This window comes from Rissa tridactyla, chromosome 3 (genome assembly GCF_028500815.1).
Source record: "Rissa tridactyla isolate bRisTri1 chromosome 3, bRisTri1.patW.cur.20221130, whole genome shotgun sequence".
In the NCBI taxonomy this organism is placed as follows: domain Eukaryota; kingdom Metazoa; phylum Chordata; class Aves; order Charadriiformes; family Laridae; genus Rissa; species Rissa tridactyla.
Genome location: NC_071468.1, coordinates 19,019,172 through 19,041,634, shown reverse-complemented (window position 1 = coordinate 19,041,634; position 22,463 = coordinate 19,019,172). Strand labels below are relative to the sequence as shown.

The 22,463-nt window shown below is 39.7% G+C and overlaps 2 protein-coding genes across 22 annotated transcripts in view; one reads left to right on the top strand and one right to left on the bottom strand.

Annotated features, from left to right (window-relative positions):
- Nucleotides 1-11: 11 nt before the first annotated feature.
- TRMT6 (tRNA methyltransferase 6 non-catalytic subunit) lies at nucleotides 12-15,163 on the top strand. Of its 4 annotated transcripts, none has more exons than XM_054196158.1 (11): nucleotides 12-149; nucleotides 2,384-2,511; nucleotides 2,925-3,034; nucleotides 5,949-6,040; nucleotides 6,129-6,212; nucleotides 7,295-7,419; nucleotides 8,658-9,022; nucleotides 9,262-9,347; nucleotides 12,562-12,664; nucleotides 12,748-12,834; nucleotides 14,169-15,163. In XM_054196158.1, the coding sequence occupies exons 1-11, from the start codon at nucleotides 49-51 to the stop codon at nucleotides 14,340-14,342; spliced, it is 1,455 nt and encodes a 484-aa protein (XP_054052133.1). In that variant the 5' UTR covers nucleotides 12-48; the 3' UTR covers nucleotides 14,343-15,163. The 4 variants fall into 4 exon arrangements, with proteins under 4 accessions (XP_054052133.1, XP_054052135.1, XP_054052136.1 ...); XM_054196161.1 differs by lacking the exon at nucleotides 12-149 and adding an exon at nucleotides 172-273; XM_054196159.1 differs by lacking the exons at nucleotides 12-149; nucleotides 2,925-3,034 and adding an exon at nucleotides 172-273.
- Nucleotides 15,164-18,797: 3,634 nt separating this feature from the next.
- Nucleotides 18,798-22,463, bottom strand: part of CHGB (chromogranin B) — a 109,541-nt gene continuing 105,875 nt past the window's right edge. For all 18 annotated transcript variants that reach the window (XM_054196394.1, XM_054196389.1, XM_054196390.1 and 15 more), the window contains 2 exons: nucleotides 20,417-22,194; nucleotides 18,798-19,210 (listed from right to left, as the gene is read on the bottom strand). In XM_054196394.1, the coding sequence (XP_054052369.1) occupies nucleotides 19,127-19,210; nucleotides 20,417-22,194 (1,862 nt within the window). In that variant the 3' untranslated portion in view covers nucleotides 18,798-19,126. The remainder of the gene's footprint in view (nucleotides 19,211-20,416; nucleotides 22,195-22,463) is intronic.

The following is a 22,463-nucleotide window of genomic DNA, read 5'->3' as shown; positions in this document are numbered from 1 at the left end:
GCGCACTGCTTTCCCTCCGCCGGTGGAGGCGCATGAGCAGCAGCTGCCATGGAGGCCGTGCTGGGGACGGGTCCGCGCATTTGTGAGGGGGATTGCGCCGTCCTGAAGCGGGACGATGTCTTCAAGGCGGTGCCCGTGCTGCGGCGGAGGTAAGGGGCTTTCGGTCCCGCTTGCTATCTTCCCCCCACTTTTCTCCGTCGAGGTTCGCGCTTTCCCCTCGCTCGCGCCGGAGGCGGCCCCAACGGTCGTCGCGCGGCCCCGCCTGAGGGAAGGGTGAGTTGTGGGGGTGTCCCGGTGTGGCCGATGGGACCCGCAGCTTTCCTGCCGTGCTCGTCAGAAATACCGGTCTCACTAGGCCGATGTGTCAGGGAGGGTGAAAGATTTTAATGCTGCCTCAGTTGCTATGACGAAAAATAATAAAAAAAAAAAACAACAACCCGGAAGATCTGGCTGCATTATTTGTAAGAAATCGAGAGGTGTTTAGGATGTTTTTGTGTTGTCATTGCCAAACTGGTGGACGTTGAAAAGGAGAAAAGGCACAGCAGCCTAGAAAGCGTATCTTCATCATACTTACAGAATGGTTAGAGTTGGAAGGGACTTTAAAGACCATCTAGTTGCAACCCCCCTGCCGTGGGCAGGGACACCTCCCACCAGACCAGGTTGCTCAAAGCCCCATCCAGCCTGGCCTTGAACACCTCCAGGGATGGGGCAGCCACAGCTTCTCTGGGCAATCTGGGCCAGCGTCTCACCACCCTCACAGGAAAGAATTTCTTCCTCATATCTAATCTAAATCTCCCCTCTTTCAGTTTAAAATTGTTACTCCTTGTCCTGTTGCTCCACTCCCTGATCAAGAGTCCCTCCCCAGATTTCCTGTAGCCCTTTAGATACTAGAAGGGGCTCTAAGGTCTCCCTGGAGCCTTCTCTTCTCTAGGCTGAACACCCCTAACTCTCTCAGCCTGTCTTATCTCACTGTGGTGTGTAATTTCTGCAAGTTGCAGCATTGCTTTGTTAATAATAGGGATTGGCTTTGGTGTTCCCTTTGTTTTAGACTGTAGGAAGATGTTAGCTGTCAGTTCCGGACAGTTACTGCTTTGGAGAGGATGCTATGAAAGGTCTCCTATTTCTTTTTCCTAGGCCAGCTGGCATAGCAAGAAGCACCTGCAGCCCAGCAGGACATACTGTAATCAGTGGGACACAGCCTGGGCTCTTCCCCTTGCAGCAGACAATTTTATAGACCAGTGTGTAGAAGTCAGTATTGAGTAATGTGGCCAGACATCTGATTCAGTAGCATGGAGATTTAAAGGTACTATGCTTGAACAAGACTGGTTTAAAAATGGCATAGCTCAGACCTAGGAATTTGTGAGTACTGGTTATTGACAGGCTTAACGTCCACCAGTAGAATCTGGCATGAAAATCAGTTAGTTACTCTGTTAGCTTGCAGAGCACTGTCAAGATCTGTTTGTTAGGTCGTTACTCAGTTTTTGTTTAAAACCCCTATCATGGAAGAAGGAATAAAAAGTCAGGTTAAATATTGCCACAGGAAATTAAATAGCTTTTGCATTAATTTTTCCTATTCTATAATCTGATGAGGGTAAGGACAGTCCAAGAATACATGGTAGCTGTGGTTGGATATTCTGTTTAGGATGTTCATCAAAATGAATTTTGACTGCATGCACATAATTTTTATCTATCTAAATTCTTTTCAGTCATTTCCAGTCTTTTGTTAGTTTTTTAATATATGGGTTGGCAGAATTTACATGAGCAAGTATAATGCTGTTAATAGACACTGGTACCTGTTTCATTTGACAAGACTGGTATTTCTCTGGTCATCAAGGAAACCTGTGTAGGTCAGCCTGAAAGTGAAAGGCTTCGGGGATCCTTTTTTGTGTGAAGAAGGAAAAATGCAAACCTCCCTTAGTGCAATCAAAATCAAAGGGATAATAAAATATTTTTTTTTTTTGTATTAAACATTTCTAGGATTACATGACACACTCTGCTGCTGTCTGTTTTCTTCATAGTCTTTTTGGCTAATATACTTTAGATTAATTTGATTGCTTGCCTTGTTCTGACTTTCTCTGTCAAAAATGGTACTGTGTAATTCAAGTGATATATCCTTGTTTTATCTGCCATTTTAGTATTCTTTTGAACTTAAAAAAAATAAATTCTTACTGTACGCTCAATTTAAGTTTTTTATTCTTTTCCTAACCAGTTTCAGTTTAATGTGGTTTTGTGGCTGGTTTCACTTTTTATGCTTGTCCTGGTTTTCTTCAAGGATATAGATAAAAATGTCATATATGAAGCTATAGTTTAGTTTCAACTATTGTGGGTTTCAGATATAGTAAAAATAATGCTTTTAATATCATTAACTTTTTTATTATTTCAGAAAAATTATTTTTGAGAAGCAGTGGTTCTATCTGGACAATGCCATTGGACATACTTATGGAACTACATTTGAAGTAACTAGTGGTGGAAACCTCCAGCCAAAGCAAGAGGTGGAAGAGTCTACCACAGGTATTACAGAGGATTGACTGGTTGGAAAAATGAGTTCCAATTAATTTGCTACTTTGATGATACCAAAGATGATGGAAAAGCTTTCTGTTAATCATTTGTTAACTTAACGTTACTTATATTCTTTCTGTCATAAAAGTGCATGGTTTTGTCTTGATCTGCTGTTTCACTAGTCCTGTAACAAATAAGCTTTTTAATATGGGAGAAAAATTGAACCTTAGTTTGGGTGAATATATATACTAAGGTGTATTTTACATGCTACATTTCATTGATTGCTTAGGCAGTATGTTGCAAGGCCATGAAGCATGTGGGTTTAATCCTGAGAAGTGTGCTTTCTGTGAAACTAAAATCATATGTTTCTCCAACTTAAAGATATTTAGAGCTAGATTTTACAAATCTATATCCTTTTCCTTTAGAAACAAAAGAAGCAGGTACAGATAATCGTAACATAGTTGACGATGGAAAGTCTCAAAAACTGACTCATGATGACATAAAGGCTTTGAAGGACAAGGGTATTAAAGGACAGGTAAAAATAAGGTTTTGGTGTCATTTCTGTGCTACCTTGACGGTTTTATTTTAGTTTATGAAATAGGCTATTCTTTTTATCGGTGTATAGGCTTCAGTGCTTTTTCTTTGTTCTTCTGCCCAAGTCATGTTTTTCCTAAAGATCTGTTTTTACAAAAATGCAAAGGCTATTTTCAGAGAAAACTTCATGTAAGGTTGGCAACTTTGTCAATAGAGAGTAAAGTATGAATTTTTACGGCATCAGAAGTCATAACAGACAAAAAGAAATATTAAAACAGTTATGGAAATACAACTCATGTAATCACCTGTTAGTTTTGTTTGTTTATAACATTCAAAATATTATTTCTATATTACACATATCAAAATCGTGCAATAATTTAACTACCCAAGGTGTAGGAAAGGATTATGGATAAACACCATTGTATTAACAAATAACACTATGTAACAAACGTACTATGGGTGTGCCTCTAGGCAATACCTGCCAAACACATGTGATGCCTTTGTTTTATTTGCACCTCAAAAGCTAAGAATATTCTCAAGAGATGAGTTTCATTCTGTTAGAAAAGGGACTGGATTTTACCTCACACTTTGTCAAAAAGAAGTGAGGCCATCTTAAATGTTAATAAACCATTGCAGCCAGTTCTGTTGTGCACATGTTACCAGGCAAAATTCTCTCTCATCTTTGGTTTACCCTTTCTAATAAAAATAAGAAATTGCTCATGCTTACATCAAGTTCATCTCCTCTTTGCATCCTGCTGTTTGCTGCTGCTCTTCAGAGCAGCTGTTCTGCTTTTGCCTGCTTAATCATGGATGGATCCAAGGAGTTTAGAATGGTATTTCTTCTGTTTCCATGGTTGTGCTGCTCGTGGCGTTACCTGTTTGAGAAGAATGTACTAATCATTCTGATAGCTTTGACATTTTCTGTTTGGTCTCATTATCCGTGGCAGAACATCACTCTGGCTTTTCTGTATGTCCTCAGCATGTCTGTGCCATACATCTACTATACTGTTATTTTTGGTTATTAAAATATTCTTATCCTACTTTGTTAACTCTGGCTTCTGAACTGTAGCTGAATGTTCATTTTAGACTGTGTTGTATTAGCAGCAATAGATATTATTCTTCCATAAATGTAAAATTTGAATTCATGTTTGTGAATGGAATGTCTTTGTGATGCAGGCACAGTTTAGAGATGCTTGTTGTTTGAAGTAAACCCACCTCAGTGTTAATGGGGTTTGATTTCCCATCATTTCCCAAATCCTTACCAGGTCCTGAGGGATAGGTGTTAGGATGCAGATATAAAATGGTACGTACTGCCAGGGCATTGCAGGGTGACGCAGCTTCCCTTTGGCTTGTTTTGGTTGCCTTACAGAGATGCTCCCTGGTTTCCTCACTGGAATTTTTACTGAAAAAAAAACCCAAACCAAACAACCCATGTACTGAATCTAAGGTTTTTTTCAAGAATAAAGCAAAAAAAGAAAGACACACTGTTTCACACCATTAATAGTACATTTTAAGCATTTGACAACTTTAAGAAATAATGGCTTGAAAAACAGCAATAGAAAGTGAGAAGTACTTGCACCACTATATTTTGGAGCAAGTTCTTAAACCGCATTGGGAGATGCAGTGTCCACATTGAAAATTCTCCATTGTCATTCCTCACCACCCCCCTCTCCAAAATCCTGTGAGGCCAGGTTATACTATTGCTCTTTATACATGTTTCATAGAAACTTACAATTTTAGCAGTTAAACTACTTTGATCACAACCGAAATAGCACCATGCACCATTCATTCTTGTATTGCAGGCATGGAGGCAAACCCTCAGCAATGAAAGCTTTTTTCTGTTGGAGGTCTTAATGATCCCTCCAGCTGGAACCTGAAAGTATGAGGAAGAAGAGTTGCATTGGCAAAGGGAAGAGATCAGAACAAAGAGACCAGGAAACAAAAACTGGAATTCTGTGAAAACGTGGGAGGTAGAGAAAGAAGTCATGGGGAGTGTTGTAGGAAATAGTAAATACTACAGAGTTTTGACATTGTGCAAGGAGCTGGTACAGGAGTCTAGCACAATTTGGGAGGCAGATGAAATTCGGTGGGGTAAAGGAGATGTCTGGTAAGTAGCCAGTGTACAGGGGAAGAACTAGCACAGGATGGAAAAAAAAAATGCTCTCAGAGATAGAGATGCTAAAGTTAGACAAGAGACCCAAAGAGGGAGTTGGATTGAAATAAATATTGCACATGACATCAGGTTCCTTGTTTTGTTTTGGTTTTGTAAAGTATTTTTGCCTGTATAGCTTCACAGGGTACTGTCACGCAAACTAGTTACTATGGGGAATGTTAGACTGACAGAATACAAGTCATTTTTTACATAATAATTGGCAATAAACATAACTCAGCTTCATTCTAAATACAGGATAATTAAAAGTAGCTATCACTTTGAGAAAGCAGGGTAGTCTCATTCACATTCAGCATGGGATAAGAACACGTAGGTAGTGAGGCTTCACAGTAAGGGCTGAAGCAATGACTTGCTGATGCCGAGAGGAACAATCCTGCTTTTTGTTCATTTCTGGCCGTATGAGTCTGCCCTCTCTCATCAGTTAGTTCTGACACCTACAGACTCCTTCCCCACAAAATACCCCATTTACAGGATAAGCATTGTCATTTTCATGCTGGCATTATGTAATTAAAGAACACCTAGAGACAAAAGTATATGATTAAATTCCTGCATGTAGTCAGGGTAGTGCCTCACTTTTCACGTTATTTAGTAGAAATTTACTTTGCCATTAATGTCAGTAGAAGTTAATGGTATACATGCCTCTACTGGAAGGAAATATTTTCAGTGTTTCTTTAAAGAAATACTATATATGAAATGAATCGGAAATAAATACCAGCTATAATGAAAATAAATTGTTTTTTCCAAGGAAATAGTTCAACAGTTAATAGAGAACAGTACAACATTCAGAGACAAAACAGAATTTGCTCAAGATAAATACATAAAGAAGAAGAAAAAAAAGTAAGTGAATTTTAAAATGTGGAAAATACTTAGTAGTTCTCTATTTTGTTGAGCTTGTAATAAGACTATTACTATGTGTTTCTTACAGATATGAGGCAGTTATTACAATTGTGAAGCCATCCACTCGCATTCTTTCAACAATGTATTATGCAAGAGAACCTGGAAAAATTAAGTAAGCTTTCATTTTGCTCCTTTTTTCAAATTACAACAGAAAGATATTTAATATTTTTCAAAATACCTGCATTATACCAGAGTATATAACACTCGTCACATTTCTTCTTGTTTTCCTGTTACTGGAAAGATTGTAAATTAATGAAAAATAATGTGATGTAGAAGATGAATCATTATGCTCTTGCAGTGAAGAGAAAACTCTCTTGCAAGCAGCGTCAGCTTTTACCATTTCCCTACCACCTCTGTCTTGCTAATTACCTCTGTAGACAGAGGCTCTTTGCATTTTCAGAGGTATCTTCTACCTGGTTTTGGTCAGTGGCATATCGTCTCTGTTTTCTGGCTCACTAATCAAAATAACAACCCACCTACCAGAAGCAGGCATTTTTGTCTTTAATGTGATAGGGATTCAAAATCTCGTTCAATCAGAAGTCTCTAGAATTTAAAAACTTGGTTAACACTGAGGGGTGGCGGTGGGGGGGGCAATAATGACAGAGATACAGCTGTTTGATTTTCACTTACCTAAATTAAATGATACATTGTTACAGATGTTAAGATGGACAGATTTATTGTTTTTAAAGCAGTAAAAGTAGATCTAACATGCTGAGACTTAAAAACCCTCAACTTTATGTTATTTAAGGCTTCTCAGACCTTTTTCCTTCTCCTTTCCCCATCTCCTTCCCATCTCAGCTTTATTTATCTGTTAAGATTAGTTGTGATTTCCTTGGCCATCACTGAGTCTCATCAGTGCAGACGCTGCAGTGCCTAGAGTTAGGTTTTGATCTGGGATTGCAGGTGGTGCCTGCTACTGCAAAACAGATGAAAATGACTGAGGATACATTATGGATTAGGAAATGCATTAAAATACCATTTGTTCTTTACAAAACTGACATGTTAGAGCAACAAAAATTTGAAAAGAAGTTCAGAAAATATTTTGTCTGACTCCCATAGCATGAGATGTGCATTTTATTATGTGCACCCTCTTCATAGCCTGCTTTTGCTATTTTCTTAGAAAACCTCATATGCAGTAATTCTAACTCTTAAGAAAACTAATTTTGATATTTCCTCAAACTCTCTGTCTTCTAGCCACTTGCGATATGACACCCTAGCTCAGATGTTGACTTTAGGAAACATCCGTGCTGGCAACAAGATGATTGTAATGGAAACATGTGCAGGCCTCGTGCTGGGTGCGGTGATGGAGCGAATGGGAGGTAAGTAACACAGTAGCTTTGGTCACATAGAGACTGAGGGCTTACTTGAAACTTAAGAAATCCACATCTCAGTGATACTTCTAAAAGGCAGTACTTCAAAATGCTTCCTCAGTTTTTGAAATCTACTTTTACTGTCTCCAGTATTCAAAGAGGTACTTGTATTTCCGTTGGAGAAAATTGTATTTTGCATGTTTCAGCTGGATTTATTTTTCACTATTTAAAAAAAAATAATTAAATTTGCTATCACTGTCTGTAGATGTATTTTAATTTCTGTCATAGCATAATGACACTGTGTTCAGAAAAGGCGGCAAGGAGTCTGTATGCAGGTTCTTTCCAGGCACCTGGGAAGTCCAGGAAAGTGAAGGGCAGATAAAAGGAAAAGTAACACAGGAATTCAAACAGCCCACAGCACTGAAAATGTTGTCATTCCTCTTGTTCACTGCCCCAGGGATTTAACATCTGCAAAATGTGTATTTTAAAGGTAGTATAAGACATTTTCTTGAGCTTATTCTAGAAGTTTGACTTGTTTTTTATTTCTCAAACTCAGTTAATTAGTTTCATTGTAAATCATTCAAAGACACTAAACAGCGATAACAATTATATTCCAGAAGCCTGGAAAGGTAGGAAGTGTGATGTAGTGTTGTGCACCCAGATGTGCTGTCTCTTGGCTGAGAAGCACACAGGCAGTTATACTATAAATTGTTTTTACTTCAGCAACTTTTGGCCATAGAGGTACTTTCTGATGTGATAAATAAGATGCAATTTCAATATAACTATTTAAAAGTTCCTTTTAGTATGTTTAATCATATGACATCTCTACCTTTAGAGTCTGGATGTTAAAGAAATTCTTTGCCTATTAACGCTGTTTAAATTAGCTTTAATTTTTTATCAAAACCACTCCATAGTTATAGGTAACTATAACTGTAGAAAATTTGTCTTTTCATTCTCAATTTATTTAGCTTTTCTAACTATTTGTCACTGCTTATATGTTCTATGCTGGTCCTAAATACATGTTTAATACTTGAATAATCTTTGAGTTACCTTGTCGTTCTGAGTTGCAGTAACTGTTGTCCTTCCAATAGAGACTTTCTACCTTGAGGCAAACTTTAGCAGCCTGTTAAATTTGATTAAGGTTAGAGTAAGAGCAGGCAATTTACTTACCTTTTCTTAAATGTCTGCTTCATTTGTCCCAAAAGTCATGGCTTTCCAATGTGTTTTTAATTCTTTTGCTCTCATAGGCTATGGATCCATTATTCAGATGTATCCAGGAGGGGGACCTGTTAGAGCTGCTACCAGTTGTTTTGGATTTCCAAAACCTTTTTTCGATAATCTTCATGAATTTCCTCTCAGCAAAGTGGATAGTCTTCTCTCGGGGACATTTTCTACAGAGACTCTGCCTTCAGAACCTGAAGATAACGTGCTAGTGGAAGAAGAAAGCAACGGATTGACTGATGAGAAGCAGATTTCACTACAGGAAATAGAAGAGGAATCTACTACTGAAACAGCTATGGAGATCAACCAAAGAGAAGAGCAAGACACCATGGACATTAATGCTGAAGATGTAGAATTTAAAGAGAACAAAGAAAAAGAAAATAAAGACAATGTAAGAATATTTATTGTGGCTATTCAAGTTTTACAATCTCTATATGCTTAAAATTCTGCTGTCTGAATCAGACATGCTAAAATACAGCTTATTCAGGTGTTAAAATGGAACTCTGGAAGTTGTGTTTTGTCTTCCATTAAGCCATCTAAGATGCAAATAATGAAAATCCAGTCCATGCAATACCGATCCAATATATAATTACCAATTAAAGTGCAAACTATCTGTCTTGTTGTTCAAAGGTTCGGGAAAAGCAAAGAAAACAATGGGAGAGAAGGAAAAAGCTAATAGAAACTGCTGCTTTGTTGACACAGAAGAATGCTGATGGGTGAGTTTGCTTGTAGTCAGAAAGGTCTTCTGTTTGAAAACACATCTACAGAAAAAAATTCCCTTCAAAACAAATAAAAGTTTTGTTTTTAAAATACTCCAATTTTCTTCTTAATATTTACAAGCAAGCAGTTAACCCAGGTGTGTCTTTGGTCTTGTTTGTTTCTTACTTGGTTGAGATTTTTTCTGTTCTTTAACTGTTTTGGAATTTCATGATCTGAAAGTCATGGTTTCTTGACTAGCTATGAGTAAACATTAAAAAAAAATATTTCTATCCAAAGAGAAACAGAATCCAGGTAGAATTTAATATAAAATGACTGCCGATAAAAATCACAGGATTCCAATTGGCAAAGTAGAACCTGAGATTTTAAGTTTATTAAATTGGAATTAAGTTTGTTGTTTCAGGAGTTTGTTTGGTTGGTTTTGTTTTTAGAAACTCATCTCTTTTTTACACAAGAAAAAACGCATAACTTCGTTTTACCTGCTTTAGCCAGGATCGATTGTTCTGAAGGAACAATTTAACATGAAGATTTAGTATCAGACACCTAAAACAAATACAATAAATATATTCCTAGAAATTCAGCCCCACAATAGTGTAAGAGCTCATGGTGGTTGTGACTTTTTCATGATGTTCTTAACAAATGCTGAAGTGATTTGAGTTACTCAAGTAACATTGATTTAGTTAATTCAATAACATTCATATTAATTTTTCCTCCAAAGAATATTGGCTCACTGGGAATAAAGCTCTTCTGCTAGGATAAATTTAATACATATTTATTGGTTATATTTAAATGCTTGTATATAATTTTTCTGATTATTATTATGAAATGTTTTAACTCATGCTCATTCATATTTTAATATATTTAAATGCTATAAATTTAAGTGGTAGAATTAGCCTTTTCTGTAAAGATGCAGAAACGGGTCATTCTGTGTTCTCTGAAGCACTAAAGCCTTAAAGGAGGTTTGTAAAAGTGCTGCACATCTCTTTGGCAGCAGCAGCGCCGCTGGTGATGCCCCTGGATGACCATTACACTGCCTAAACAGCGGTAGCATTTTGTCACCTGCACCCATCATTATAATTAACGTCAGTGCATGGTATGGCAAAGTGAAAAGTAATATTTGACTTTACTTGATTCTTCCTGTAGTGTAGAATAGTATATTCAGTTGTTGATGAAGTTTGAGTTCAAGGAAGCCTATTTAGGATTTGTCTCTTGCTCATTTGTTTTCAATCACTTGCATACTTCTTTTGTCCTTTGTAATGCATGAAATCTATAACAAATTATATCCTTGAAGGGATGAGTGAGTTCTTGCTCTAGGAAATCTTCAGCGTGATGGGGGGGAAGAGAAGTTAATGGTTGTCTGAAGGCACTGTCCCAGATAGCTCAGTCAGGATCACCTTTCTTTGGTCATCAGCCTTTTATAGCCCACCACTTGTTTAGATCAAAAACCACAGGGTACATACACTGCTAAGCCAGGAAAATCTGGCATGGAGTAAAGAAATGCTTCAAACCAACAACTTGGCCCGGGAGTGGAAGCAGGCAGCGAAGTTAGGATTTTGTTTTGTTTTGCAAGAGAGAAACAGGGAAAGGATAGGTAAAAGCTGGTTAACGTTGGAGGTGGGAAGAAAGATTAGGACATACTGTCAGAATTTAAAAAGATGGTCAGTAGGTAAAGATGGGCACCAGTTTTAGGAGAACTACTTCTTGAGGTCCTGAATTTTACAATATTTCCTACTTAATGTAGAAGATATAATTTTAATAAAATATATGCCTTCTCTGCTGTTATGTGGTAAACCGGTCCCTCTACTAGATTTGTTTGTTCAATTCCATTTATGAGAGTTGAAGTCTGTCACAGGTCTTCTGGGGGGAAAAAGAAAGGGATTTGGTATTCTTCTAAAGAAGACTCTGTTAAGATAGACTATTAAATTTTTTTGATACAATGAAAGCAGAAATTGGTTTATAGCCACTCCATGCATTCAGAATTAGACCACACACCGTCTCTATACCCTTCCCTGCCCTTTCTCTACCTCCTCCTTCTCCCTTCTCACCCAGTACATTAATTTCGTGACTGGCCAGACTACCTGCTGACAGCAATATGTGCTGCCATATGAGAGGACAGAATTTGATTTTTCGCAGTCTCTCTCATCTCTCTGTGACCTTCCTGTTGTCTGGCAGAGCTCCTGGCAGCGTCAGTGCCGCGCTCCAAGCCTTCCGAGGCATAGTCTGGACTCTTGTTTTCTTTCTGGTCCACTTGGTTAATTACTGAGCACAAATTTTTTGAAGTTTAGAATTTGGGTTAAATAAGGCCATGGCCAGCAGAAAACCAAAATGGAAACAACCACAAAGGAATTCTCTCACCTCTTTATAGCGTTTAGAAAATTGAACATCCATTTTTACCTCCCTTTTGTTAGGTAAGTTTGATGGTATCTCCAGTGCTGTGCAGTCCCCTAGAGAACAAATGTTAGTTAATTAATTGATGGGTCTTTTCATATAGTAACTGTATACTAGAGAAGTAGTTTAATTAGCGCATTCTTTCTGCAGAAGTACAACTTACTAACTAACTGAATGTTAGCCATTTCTTGCAGTACAGTTTCGCAGTGATTTTTTTTATTAAGAACTCTAGATTAATCTGTAGAGAATCTTAAGCATCTGTAAATATGAGATACAATGTAATATTAAAATGGAGATGAAGAATAAAATATGAAGCCTTTAAGTTGGCAAGGACATAATTGCTTTTAAAAAGATTTTTAGTCCTGCCCACGAAGGGATTGTTTTCTCTTTAAATAATAACTTTTTCATATAAAAACGTATTTTATGAAGATTACCCAGTTTAAAGAATCACGACTGAGGTTACATCCTAAGCAACAATTAACAGTCACAAAATTGAAATATCTGGACAATGGTCTTAGGGTAGAGAAAGCACCATGCAAATTCTTGGGTTGCAGGAATTGTTGTGGAGCTCAGCACAGCTGAAATGAGTGCTTCTGCAATGCATTTAATATACCGCACTTTAGGGAACAAGTGCTTTATCCTCTTAATTATGCAAGTAGGAAATCGTGATTTGTTTTTCTGTTTGGGGAGTTGTTAGAGCCATGAAAACATGCTGATTAGCAACATTTAAGCTATAATTGATCGCTGTGCTAAATAGGAGAAAATGTCACTTGATGAGTAGTTTTTAGAAGCAGAAAACTAATGTGCATGAAATTTCTTTTGCAGCTTAATTGTAGCCAGCAAGTTTCATCCCACTCCTTTACTGCTTTCTTTATTGGAATTTGTTGCTCCTTCCAGGCCTTTTGTTGTCTACTGCCAGTACAAAGAGGTAAATCAAGTGTGTTACTTTAGCTGTTACAGTTCAAGTTTGAGATTATTCTGCTGTATAACCTACTCTCTGGGTTTTTTAAGCCATTATTAGAATGTTACACGAAGCTGAGGGAAAGAGGCGGTGTCATTAACCTAAAGCTGTCTGAAACCTGGCTACGAAACTACCAGGTAAGGATTACAGTAAGTGGCTGTCAAAACTGCATGAATACTGGGGAGCAAAACACTCTCTAAAAACTGTGGGGTCGGACTGACTGAAACTATGTATAAGCTCATGCGTTTGTTTTGCCTGAGAGCAGTGGGGAAATACTCTGAGAGTGTTAATGCTTCATTGCAACAATGGCAAATGGAAATGGTTTATTTTCTTCTTACAAAGCATTTCATTGAAACATTTGCTGAAATATTTGTAGCACACGGACAGATGCAATAGTTGTTCTGCTGTAGTGGCTAGCCTAAAGCCAGGGACAATCTAATGTTGTGTAAGAGAGATGTAGCAAAATATTGCAAGTGTTTATTCATTTCTAGTTGGTTTGATAGCTGAAAAAAAAAAATGTACCGTTAAGAATGGCGGTGACTTACAAAGTCAGTGTCTTCGAATAACACATTTCCTGGAACTAAAGTAACAAGAAGTTTCTGTTGTTTGAACAACAAGATGTTTGCAAACATGGAGTACTCTCTCAACTATGAAGACACGGAAGCATCTGACTTCTAAGCAGCCTACCACCTCTGCAGAGGTTCTTGCATTTTTCTGACTTACTCCTTGCCCGTAGCCTTCTGGAGTCTACAAAGAATTATTATTTATGGGATGGCTTAATTCAAGGGTGGCCACAATTACTGACTATTGATCAGGCAACCAAATTGGGAATGATTAGGAGATGGACAGGTGAAGATGTTCACAAGTGTTAGGCTTGGCAGGGGTTACTGTGGCCGAGTGCAGTCAGGAACAAAACTGCACCCTCTCATGGACACAGGTAAATCAGCTTAGACCTGTGATGGCAGTCGAAGCAAGGAGGAAGCATAACTGAAGAGAAAGCGTTTACGGAAAAGTGTGATGTAGCTGAAAGTGATGGTTCATTGCTACGTCTTACCGTAAGAGTGGCTACAGAAAGATTATAGTGACAGAACTGGAAATTACCATCTTACTGAGTGCTGTTTTGTTAGACCAGCTGTGGTTTCTTGCAAAGTACACCAGTCCTGAACACATTAATAAGACTTTCATGTATCCCAAACCTTAACTTTGTACTTTTGCTGGAAATGCCACGAAGAAGTAATCAGTAGGGCAGTAGCCTGTATTCCTACGTATTTCTATAACTGGTTTCTGGGATGCAGATACTTGGCCCTTTAAAGAGAAATACACTTTCCAAATTGCTGCTTGTTGTGATGGCTAGAAAAAAAAATTACATCTTATACTGTAAGCTTAAAATACACAATTTGATGTGCACATATAGAGCGAATTTTTACAGATGCTTGCTTTTTTGTTTGTTTTGGGTTTTGTTTTTTTAAAGGTCTTACCAGATCGAAGCCATCCAAAACTGACAATGAGCGGAGGTGGAGGGTACCTTCTGTCCGGTATAACTGTTGTCTTGGATAAGGGCAAATCTGATTCCAGTCATTTACAAGCACTGAAGATGGAAGAGCCGTCATCTAAAAGATGCAAAGTTCAAGACCTTCATTGTTAACATTTGAAGAATTGATTTGTTTTTTAGATCTCAGGAGTCTTACTGTTAGTAAAATATCAAGTATACTTTCTGTGCTCTTGACAGCACAGACATGGTACCCGTCATACACCTGTCAGCAGGAAGCAGCAGAACCATGTGCTAGGGGGGATTGTCTCGCTCTTTACCAGTTTACATCATCAGAATGAGAAGAAAAACCCTTGGAAGCAAACATCACACTGAAAACAGGGTAACTTCAAAAGGAAGAGAAGATCAAGAGAAGATGAAGCATCAGTGAAGGCATTCTTTCGTTTGTTGCCAAAAGTGGGTATGACAAAGTAGGTTTTTTTTTTAAAAGGTTGAGTCCGAATGAACACATCTAACTCAGCTGCCTCTTTTCCCAGACCAGCATCAGGGTAGAACCTTCTGCGCAGTGATCTGCTCCCTCTTTGGACACAGAACCCGGCTGTGTTCAGTAATTTAAGGAAGCAGAACGAACAGCAAAAATCATACACTTTTTTTTTTCCAAAGGAACAATAAAAAGAGAATACTAATACCAAAACTTTACAGTGTGACCCCATGTTTTCCCGAAATAAATACAGAAGAGAAAGTGCATGTTTGTAAATTAAAATACCAAATATTTAAACAGAATGTCTGTTATTAGTATTGCCTGTCATTTTCCTGAGAGTTGTTATACGTTTTAAGATACGACTATTTTGAAGACCGCTATATGTATATATATTTATTCTACTGTTTTATCTGTCATGATGTGTAGCTTTTTTATTAATTTTTTTTTTAAACTTTGCATTTGCCTTTTCAATTAAAATGCAGGATGTTTTTCCTCATGAGATTTATTTCCGTTTTCTTACTTTTCCCTCTGTTTGGAAATAAAGAGGTCTAGCAGGGCCTTTAGGGGGTGAATGCCTTCCCTGTCTGCGCCCCATTGAACCCCCAGTGGGGAGCTTTCGGCCCAGATGGGAGCTCGTAGAGCCAGCAAATTTCCTCATCAGTGGGAAGCTGGAGCTTTCAGACTTCATAAAGCTGTAAAATTCCGTACCCTAGTAAGAGAAATGCTCTTTTAGGACACCATTAGCTCAAAACTAAATAAAAAACCCCCAAGTATTGTATTTTGTGTAAAGAAGCAGTTAGCGATTTCTCTTAGGTGAACAGGTATGGTACATCTTCAGGTTTTTGTCTGCCTCTGTTCCGGTTTTGTAAGCTTCCCATCTTTCCCACCCTCCCCCATTTTTATGGAAAGCTTTTCTTCTCTTAATTAAATGAGAAACCCATAAATGGAGAGGCTGTAGGTTTCACCATCTCCTCTGTATTCCACCAACCGTGTGGACCTGAAAAACATGCTTTGCCCCTCTCGCCTTTTTGTAGAGTGTGTTCCAAAGCACATGGAGGGAACAGAAATGTAAAAAAAAAAAACTTACTAAGTTGTTTGGGTTTTTTTAAATTATGGGATTTCTCAACTTCTTTCAAGAATTAGTGAAACTAATTAGTGAAGAATTAGTGAGACTTTGAAAGCAGCCAACAACCAGTACGTGATGAAATTCTGAGACAACCAGCTTACCGTGATGGATAGAAGCCTGGAAGGGAGAGGCAAGAAAATGATGAAATCAGCATAAGCCAGGAGATTAATAGTGAAAAACTATCTTTTGCCTCAGTTTTCTTACCTGTAGAGCAGCCATAAGTACTTCTCACCACTTCTGTGTAGCTGGTAGGTATGCGGCTATCCTATTTATAGCGCTACAAAGGTGTGAAAATATATGCAGTGAAAGTTAAATTAAGCGACCAACACACGTTTTAAATCCTACTTCTTATCATATATAACGTGCTAAAAATAATAACCTCAGGAAAAAATCTATTTTATTTGTATAGTGTAAAGATCCGTTTTGAGAAATAAACAACATTGGAACACTTAGGAAGTTACTTTAGATGAAAGCCAAACTGGCTTCATTTCCCCAGCATCGTCAGTACTGAATCCTGGACCCCAATTTTTAAATGTGCCATAGTGCTTGTACCAATGAAAGATAATAAGAAACCAAGAAATAATTAATGTAAAATATTTTAAATTACAGATGTAAAAAATTTAAAATTACGATGGAACATATTCTATATGTAATAGCAGAAGAGCACACCTCGATGTAACATTGTTCCTATTTTTATTGAAACACATGAATAAATGAAGCTCTAAAGACTATAATAAGAGGAGCACTGTTAAAATGCAAGTGACGATTGTCTGAAACGCTAGGGAGCCTTTATATTTTTACACGTGACAAATTAGGGAAAATACAAAACAAATGAGAAGAAAGAGAGTGCGCCCTGTAAGACCTTAACACGAGTTGAAGATAAGGGATGTAATGAAAAGCATCTCTACGAGAAAAGACAAAGGGGGGTGAGGAAAAGGCTGGCGGTAGGTGCGTCCCTGTTTTTAGGCTCTGCAAAACACAACTCGGGAACCTGACAGAGCCTCAAGGCAGAAGGTCCAAGGACTTCTATCTCCAGAAGTATAAAACATAACCCATTGGTGTAATTTAATTTTGGTCAATGATGTGTAGATAGGGATGGGGGAAGGTAGCGGGTATCAAACCAGAGATGCATTCCTTGAGGCAGGATTAACAATCAGACCATGGAATTTGGCAGTAGCCGGAAAAGCCACTTTCCACCATGCAGGCGAATTGGCTGTCGCTGGCCCAGCACCATGCATTACAGCCCAGGTGCCCCTCAGAGCCATCTCAGCTGTGGTTACAGGCACCTCCACTCAGCTGTGGCTGCCTTCAAACACTTTTTGAATGAAATTTTATAGGCGCTTTAAAAAAAAAAAAACCACGACAGCTTGAAATGGGCCACTTTCATCAGAAAAGAGCAGTTGTTATTTTGCAGTCTGGAAGCGAGGGCATTGTATGTGCGTCTGCCCGTGCTGCCGTCTCCTGAAGTGCTCCTCCAAGCTCAGACTCTGCACAGCGAGGGTGACAAAGGAGCTCCAGGTGCTCTTCACACCTCTTAATACACCAATACTTGTTTTAAATCGTACCACTGATGTTCAAGGCCAAAAGCATGCAATTTGCCTTTGAATAACACAAATTAATGTAAATTTTACTGGAGGGATGTTAAAAAAAAAAAAAAATAGCGTTACCCATCAAAAATTCTTGACCGGACAATGCAAATGCGTGGAGAGAAATGGACCAGGCATTTCTGGCTGCTTGGCCCTCGGTGCTTGAGGCGTTGGCCCCACGGAGCTGCACAAGGACAAATAAAAGGGCCATCGCAAAGCTCTTGGAAGCCATTGAGGGATAGTTGGGTTTAAAGTCTTTAAAGCCTTAAGCAAAACATTGCTGATTCATATATCCGTATTTGCATAAGCTTAGCTTTGTTAAAAAAAATAAATCGTTACTGAAGTTGCATACTTGAACAATTTAGAAAGTTTTCTGTGGTACAACTGCGGGTATTTGCTTCTAGGTATTTAGCTACTCACAGACATGCTGTCTCTCCTACCAGCTGGGGAAATAAGTACCACGCTGCAATACTTACTGTACGGTACTGTAAATTTTAAAAGGAAGAGTCTCATAGTTTGACGACAGCAAACAAAGCATTTCTGCAGCTGGGACACTTTCTAACTTTCCTTACCGTTGCTGGAAAAGTCTGGTGAAACCATGGTCCTACTGAAGTCAAAATTCTGTCAACTTCTTTGGGCCAGGATTCAATTTTTGTGTACCTTAACCAAACAAGATGAAACGTTTGAGTGGTCTCACCAACACCCCTAGGCACAGACATGCTCACACCGTTCAAGGATCAGTAGCTCACTGCGTATTTTGTATTGCCTTACAGTTAATTGGAGAGTATATTTGTGTTTTAACAGGCAGGTGGATGAAATGGGTCAAGCTGAGGTGACAGATACCGCACATTTACTGGTAATGAGGCTCAGCTGAATCCTCTGTATAGCTCCTCTCTCCTGTGCATGGTGTTATACAAGCAACTGAAGACACTGCCACAGCAGAAAGTCTGTAAAAAACACATTTGGATAAGTTAAATTAAATTGAACCCCAGATATTTGGAGCAATTGAAATTAATTATGGGATCATTTCTTTTACTTCTGCGCAGTGTTGTAAGGTTACCAAATGGCTCCTTCCGTGCCCCGCTTATGTAAGACATCGTACCGTTGATCACATGGAGCCCGTCCTGCCCCCCGGCTCGCTGGCTGCCGGGAAACTCGCCCCGTGCGCGATCAGACCGGCCCCAGAGCAGGGCGCAGGGAACGCTTCCCACCACCACCCACGTAGTTCCTAGAGCAAATTAATTAGCATTCCGTCTTACCTCTTGTGCTTTTGCTAACTGGCAAATAGAAGGCACAGGTAGGCTCCTTGTAACTTTTAAAAAAATAACTGATGAACCGCGCGTCAACATTTTGTACCTGATCTATCCGATACAGGTTGCTTTGAAATAACCCCATCAGTCAAATAAGCAAGGAGAAAGTTTCTTCCAAGATCAATGGTTTTTATTATTTCAAACTCAGACAAATATATTTCTGAAGAACACTAACACAGTTATTTTCACAAGCATATTAAAAATATCTGCCTTGCATGAAAGGTTATAATACTAAAATTCATGCTATTCAGATCTCAATAGCATAATAGCAAATTAAAGACGTTTTCAGCTGTATAAATCACTACACCATAGTGGACAGTAAGTAGTACTTCCTGGTTTTAGGGCAAACAACAATCCAGTGGCAGTGAATTTACCACAAAATACAGGTATCGTGAGTACAGCTACACCTAGCTTTGAAACGCCAAAGCAGATCATCTTCAGCCTCTCCTGTTGTCATTAAACTTCTCAGCTATTTTCTGCAGCTCCAAATCCATGGCGGCCAGGTTCTCCAGTTCTTTTTCCTGGGAAAACATAAAGAGCATTTTTCACGTCAAATGACGTTGGCAAATGTTTTGTTCCACGAAAACGAGAGACAAAAGACCGTTTCTGAGGCAGATACCTCCTGCTGTTTACTGGTCCCTGAGCAGCGTGCTGGGGTGAGGGGTGTTAACCGCAGCGCAGCACACACTTTGTAGATTTGTGCAATTTCCTGGTTTTAAGCTGAATTAGGGCTGGGGAAAGTATCAAAATTCTGAGAGCTGGCCTGAATTACAGTTTCATCTTTTTCACTTTAAAGTGCCCCGGTCTAGTAGTGACCTCCTGCCATCTCGCAGCTGCCGCCCCGCCGCAGCGTGCAGCCCCTTCTGCCCAGGTGATGGTCCCTTGGGAGGCTACAACCTCACGATCTCAGTGCTTCGGGCTTATGAGACGGCAAGCACAGTGTGCAACAAGAGGAACGCCTCCATCTTACCAGATGCTAGGGGAAAAAAAGTTATGCAGCCAATTCTTGTTTATTAAGATGACTTGCTAACACTGTCTAACCTCTCTGTAAATTAGTATTAAACCTCCACCGCTCCCAGCCCAGCTTTGTGCAATAGATACAGTGACAGACATGAGGAACATCCAGCTGATGGGTGTAGACTCAGTTTTCCTGGACACGGAAGCAGAACAGGATGTCCAACAAGGAAAGGACTCACCTACATGGGAACTACATGGACAAATCGGGCTTCCAAGTGCAAGCCAGGTTCTGCTACACAATTACAGCCGGGAAGTCAAGTCAACGTGTAGCTGATGTTCACTCTAAATGTCAAACTTACGTTTCAGCTGTACATTTTAAACAATCTAAGAGACCAAGTGGTGCTTGCTAATTACCCCTCTGCTCCTGCTGCAACAGGCATCTTTGTTTTATTAGTCTGTAAGACCCTAGAAGGAGAGGTAGGGCCCATAGGAGGAAAATCTCCTTTCTCTTTCTGTCTTGAGGCAGACAGAAGCAAACGAGGATGCACATTGTCTTTATTTTACAAACTGTGCCCTGGGGTAATTCCACTGAATTCACTCAAAGAAAGCAGATTTTTAAATCACCGAAGATCTGGCTCTCAATGTGACTTAATCTTGTTTGCGTTTTCCCACACACAGTTTACCAGCTGCCTTGGGAATGGATTTAGGAATGTGCTTGTAGAGTTAGGATTCCCCAGCCTGTTGAGAGAAACCTGTGTACACACACATACCTCCTCTTCTGTCAGAGGCCTCTGGCGCAGACTTCCTCTGTCGTTCCTGATTACGTGACGTTTTTTCATGTCTTCTCCAGAATTGTACAACTCCGGGAATTCAGCTGATTTCTTCCGGTAATTCAGAAGTTGTGCAAGCTCATCCATCTTGTTGTATTGCCTTTTCATATCGTATCTGTTCATTTTGCCAAGATTCCTCTTCTCGGTGCGTCCGTGGTTCAGGGCACTTAGGATTTGCTTTTTCTCCCACCAGTCGTAGTCATTATATTCAGGGAAAAGACTCTTCTCGTTCAGGGCGGGCCTGCCTTCCTCTTTGCCCTCCAGAAGCTGCTCCCCTGTGCTGTCCCGCTTCTCAAAGTGCTGGCTTTTCCACCACAGCAGCGGGTAGAAGGAGCTGTAGGATGCCGCGGTTCTCTTCTCGTTCTCTGCAGGGAGACGGCTTCTGTACTCTTCCCTCTCTGCATATCTTCCCTCCTCCATATTCTCCTCTTCATTTTCCATCTGATCACTGCTGTGATGTTTCTTTTCTACTTCCTCCTCCTCCTCCTCACTGTTGCCAGGATAGCGCTGCTGCTCTACACTGTCCTCAGTGCTGTAGTGTCTTCTGGCCTGCCCTTTGCGCTCTCGAATGTACGCTTTCTGTGAGCCTTCATCTTCATCATCCCACATGCGGTATCTCCCTCCAGCACCATGCTGCTTGCCCTTGCTGCCACCACTGAGATACCTGTCCAGCTCTTCCTCACTTTCATCTCCAAGGTACGTCCTTCCTTCAGAATGGTGCCTCCTTGCCTCACGTGATCCATCATGGTGTCTCCTCTCCTCATGCCATTTTTCATTACTTTCTTCACTGTGGCGATGCCTCTTGTTTTCTTCTTCACTGCTCTCTTCACTCTGCTGCCACCTTTCTCTGTACTCCTCACGTCCTTGGTCTGTACGTCTCTTCTCCTCCACTTCTGCAGACCCATGCCTCCCACGATAATCACTCTTCTCCTCACGCTGCTGCTCAGACTCTTCATGATGTTTCTGATGGTGGTTCCGTTTGTCCCAGAGATGAGCCTCCTCTGTGTTTGATTCCTCAGCTAGTTCCTCCTTCTCACCACCATGGCCCCTCTTCTCTTCAGAGGAGTCACCCGTTCTATGCTTCCCATGGTAACCTTTGGGTTTGTAGGGTTGCGTTTCTTCCTCTCTTTCTTCACTCTCATCAGATTCTTCATGCACTTGCTGATGGGAGAAATCACGTTCCTCAGACTCATGGTGGTATTTTTCACTTTTTTCTTCCTCTGCCTCTCCCTTTTCACCTTCCTGAATTCTTTTGTAAGGGCCCTGCATTCCCTCTTCCAAATGCCAGTGGCCCATGGGGCGCTGATCATTCCCATCAGGGAACTCCTCCGTGCTCATGCCTCCGGAGTGGGACTTCTTGTTGAGAACAGCATGCTCTACCTCCTCGTCATGACGCCTGCTTTCTTTGCTTTCTACTTCACTGTGGTAGCTCTTCTCCTCCTCTCCTCTAACTTCCTGATAGTGTTTCTTTTCTTCTGTATGAAGTCTCTCTTCTTGAATAGGCGAGTGGTGTCCCCCCTCTTCTTCCTTGCTTTTACCTTCCTGGTGAGCAAGTTTCTCCTCATCACTTCCTTTCATGTACTTTTTAGATTCCTCTTCTGCCTGACTTTGCTCTTTCTCCACAGTCCCAGTATGATGTTCGTCAGTCTCTGCTGGGTCTTTCAAATGCCTCGCTTCAAGTTGGTTGTTTTCACTTCTCTCTCTGTCATTTCTACCACCTACAATAACAACAGTAGCAAAAAGATTTGGACGGCATTAATTTTTTAATTCTGCTTTTAAACATCAGTCATTTTCTAATATTTTGCATGTTTGCCTGGAAAAGCATTAACTAATTTTCATTTAATTAGGCATTTTAAAAGTTCCACTGAAATTTCCAGAAGATCTTTTCCTCTTCAGCTTTTTTCTTTGTTTGTGATCACATTTTTAGTATTGAATTAAATTAACTCTCATTCCCATCAAAAACCAATGGGATCTGGAGTTGCGTTCA

Bases quoted from the DNA above. Each gene is read 5' to 3' on its own strand.
- TRMT6 (XM_054196158.1), top strand. From the start codon at position 49: ATGGAGGCCGTGCTGGGGACGGGTCCGCGCATTTGTGAGGGGGATTGC. The intron at 3,035-5,948 runs GTAAAAATAAGG...GTTTTTTCCAAG, and splicing joins ACAAGGGTATTAAAGGACAG to GAAATAGTTCAACAGTTAAT. The intron at 9,348-12,561 runs GTGAGTTTGCTT...TTTCTTTTGCAG, and splicing joins ACACAGAAGAATGCTGATGG to CTTAATTGTAGCCAGCAAGT.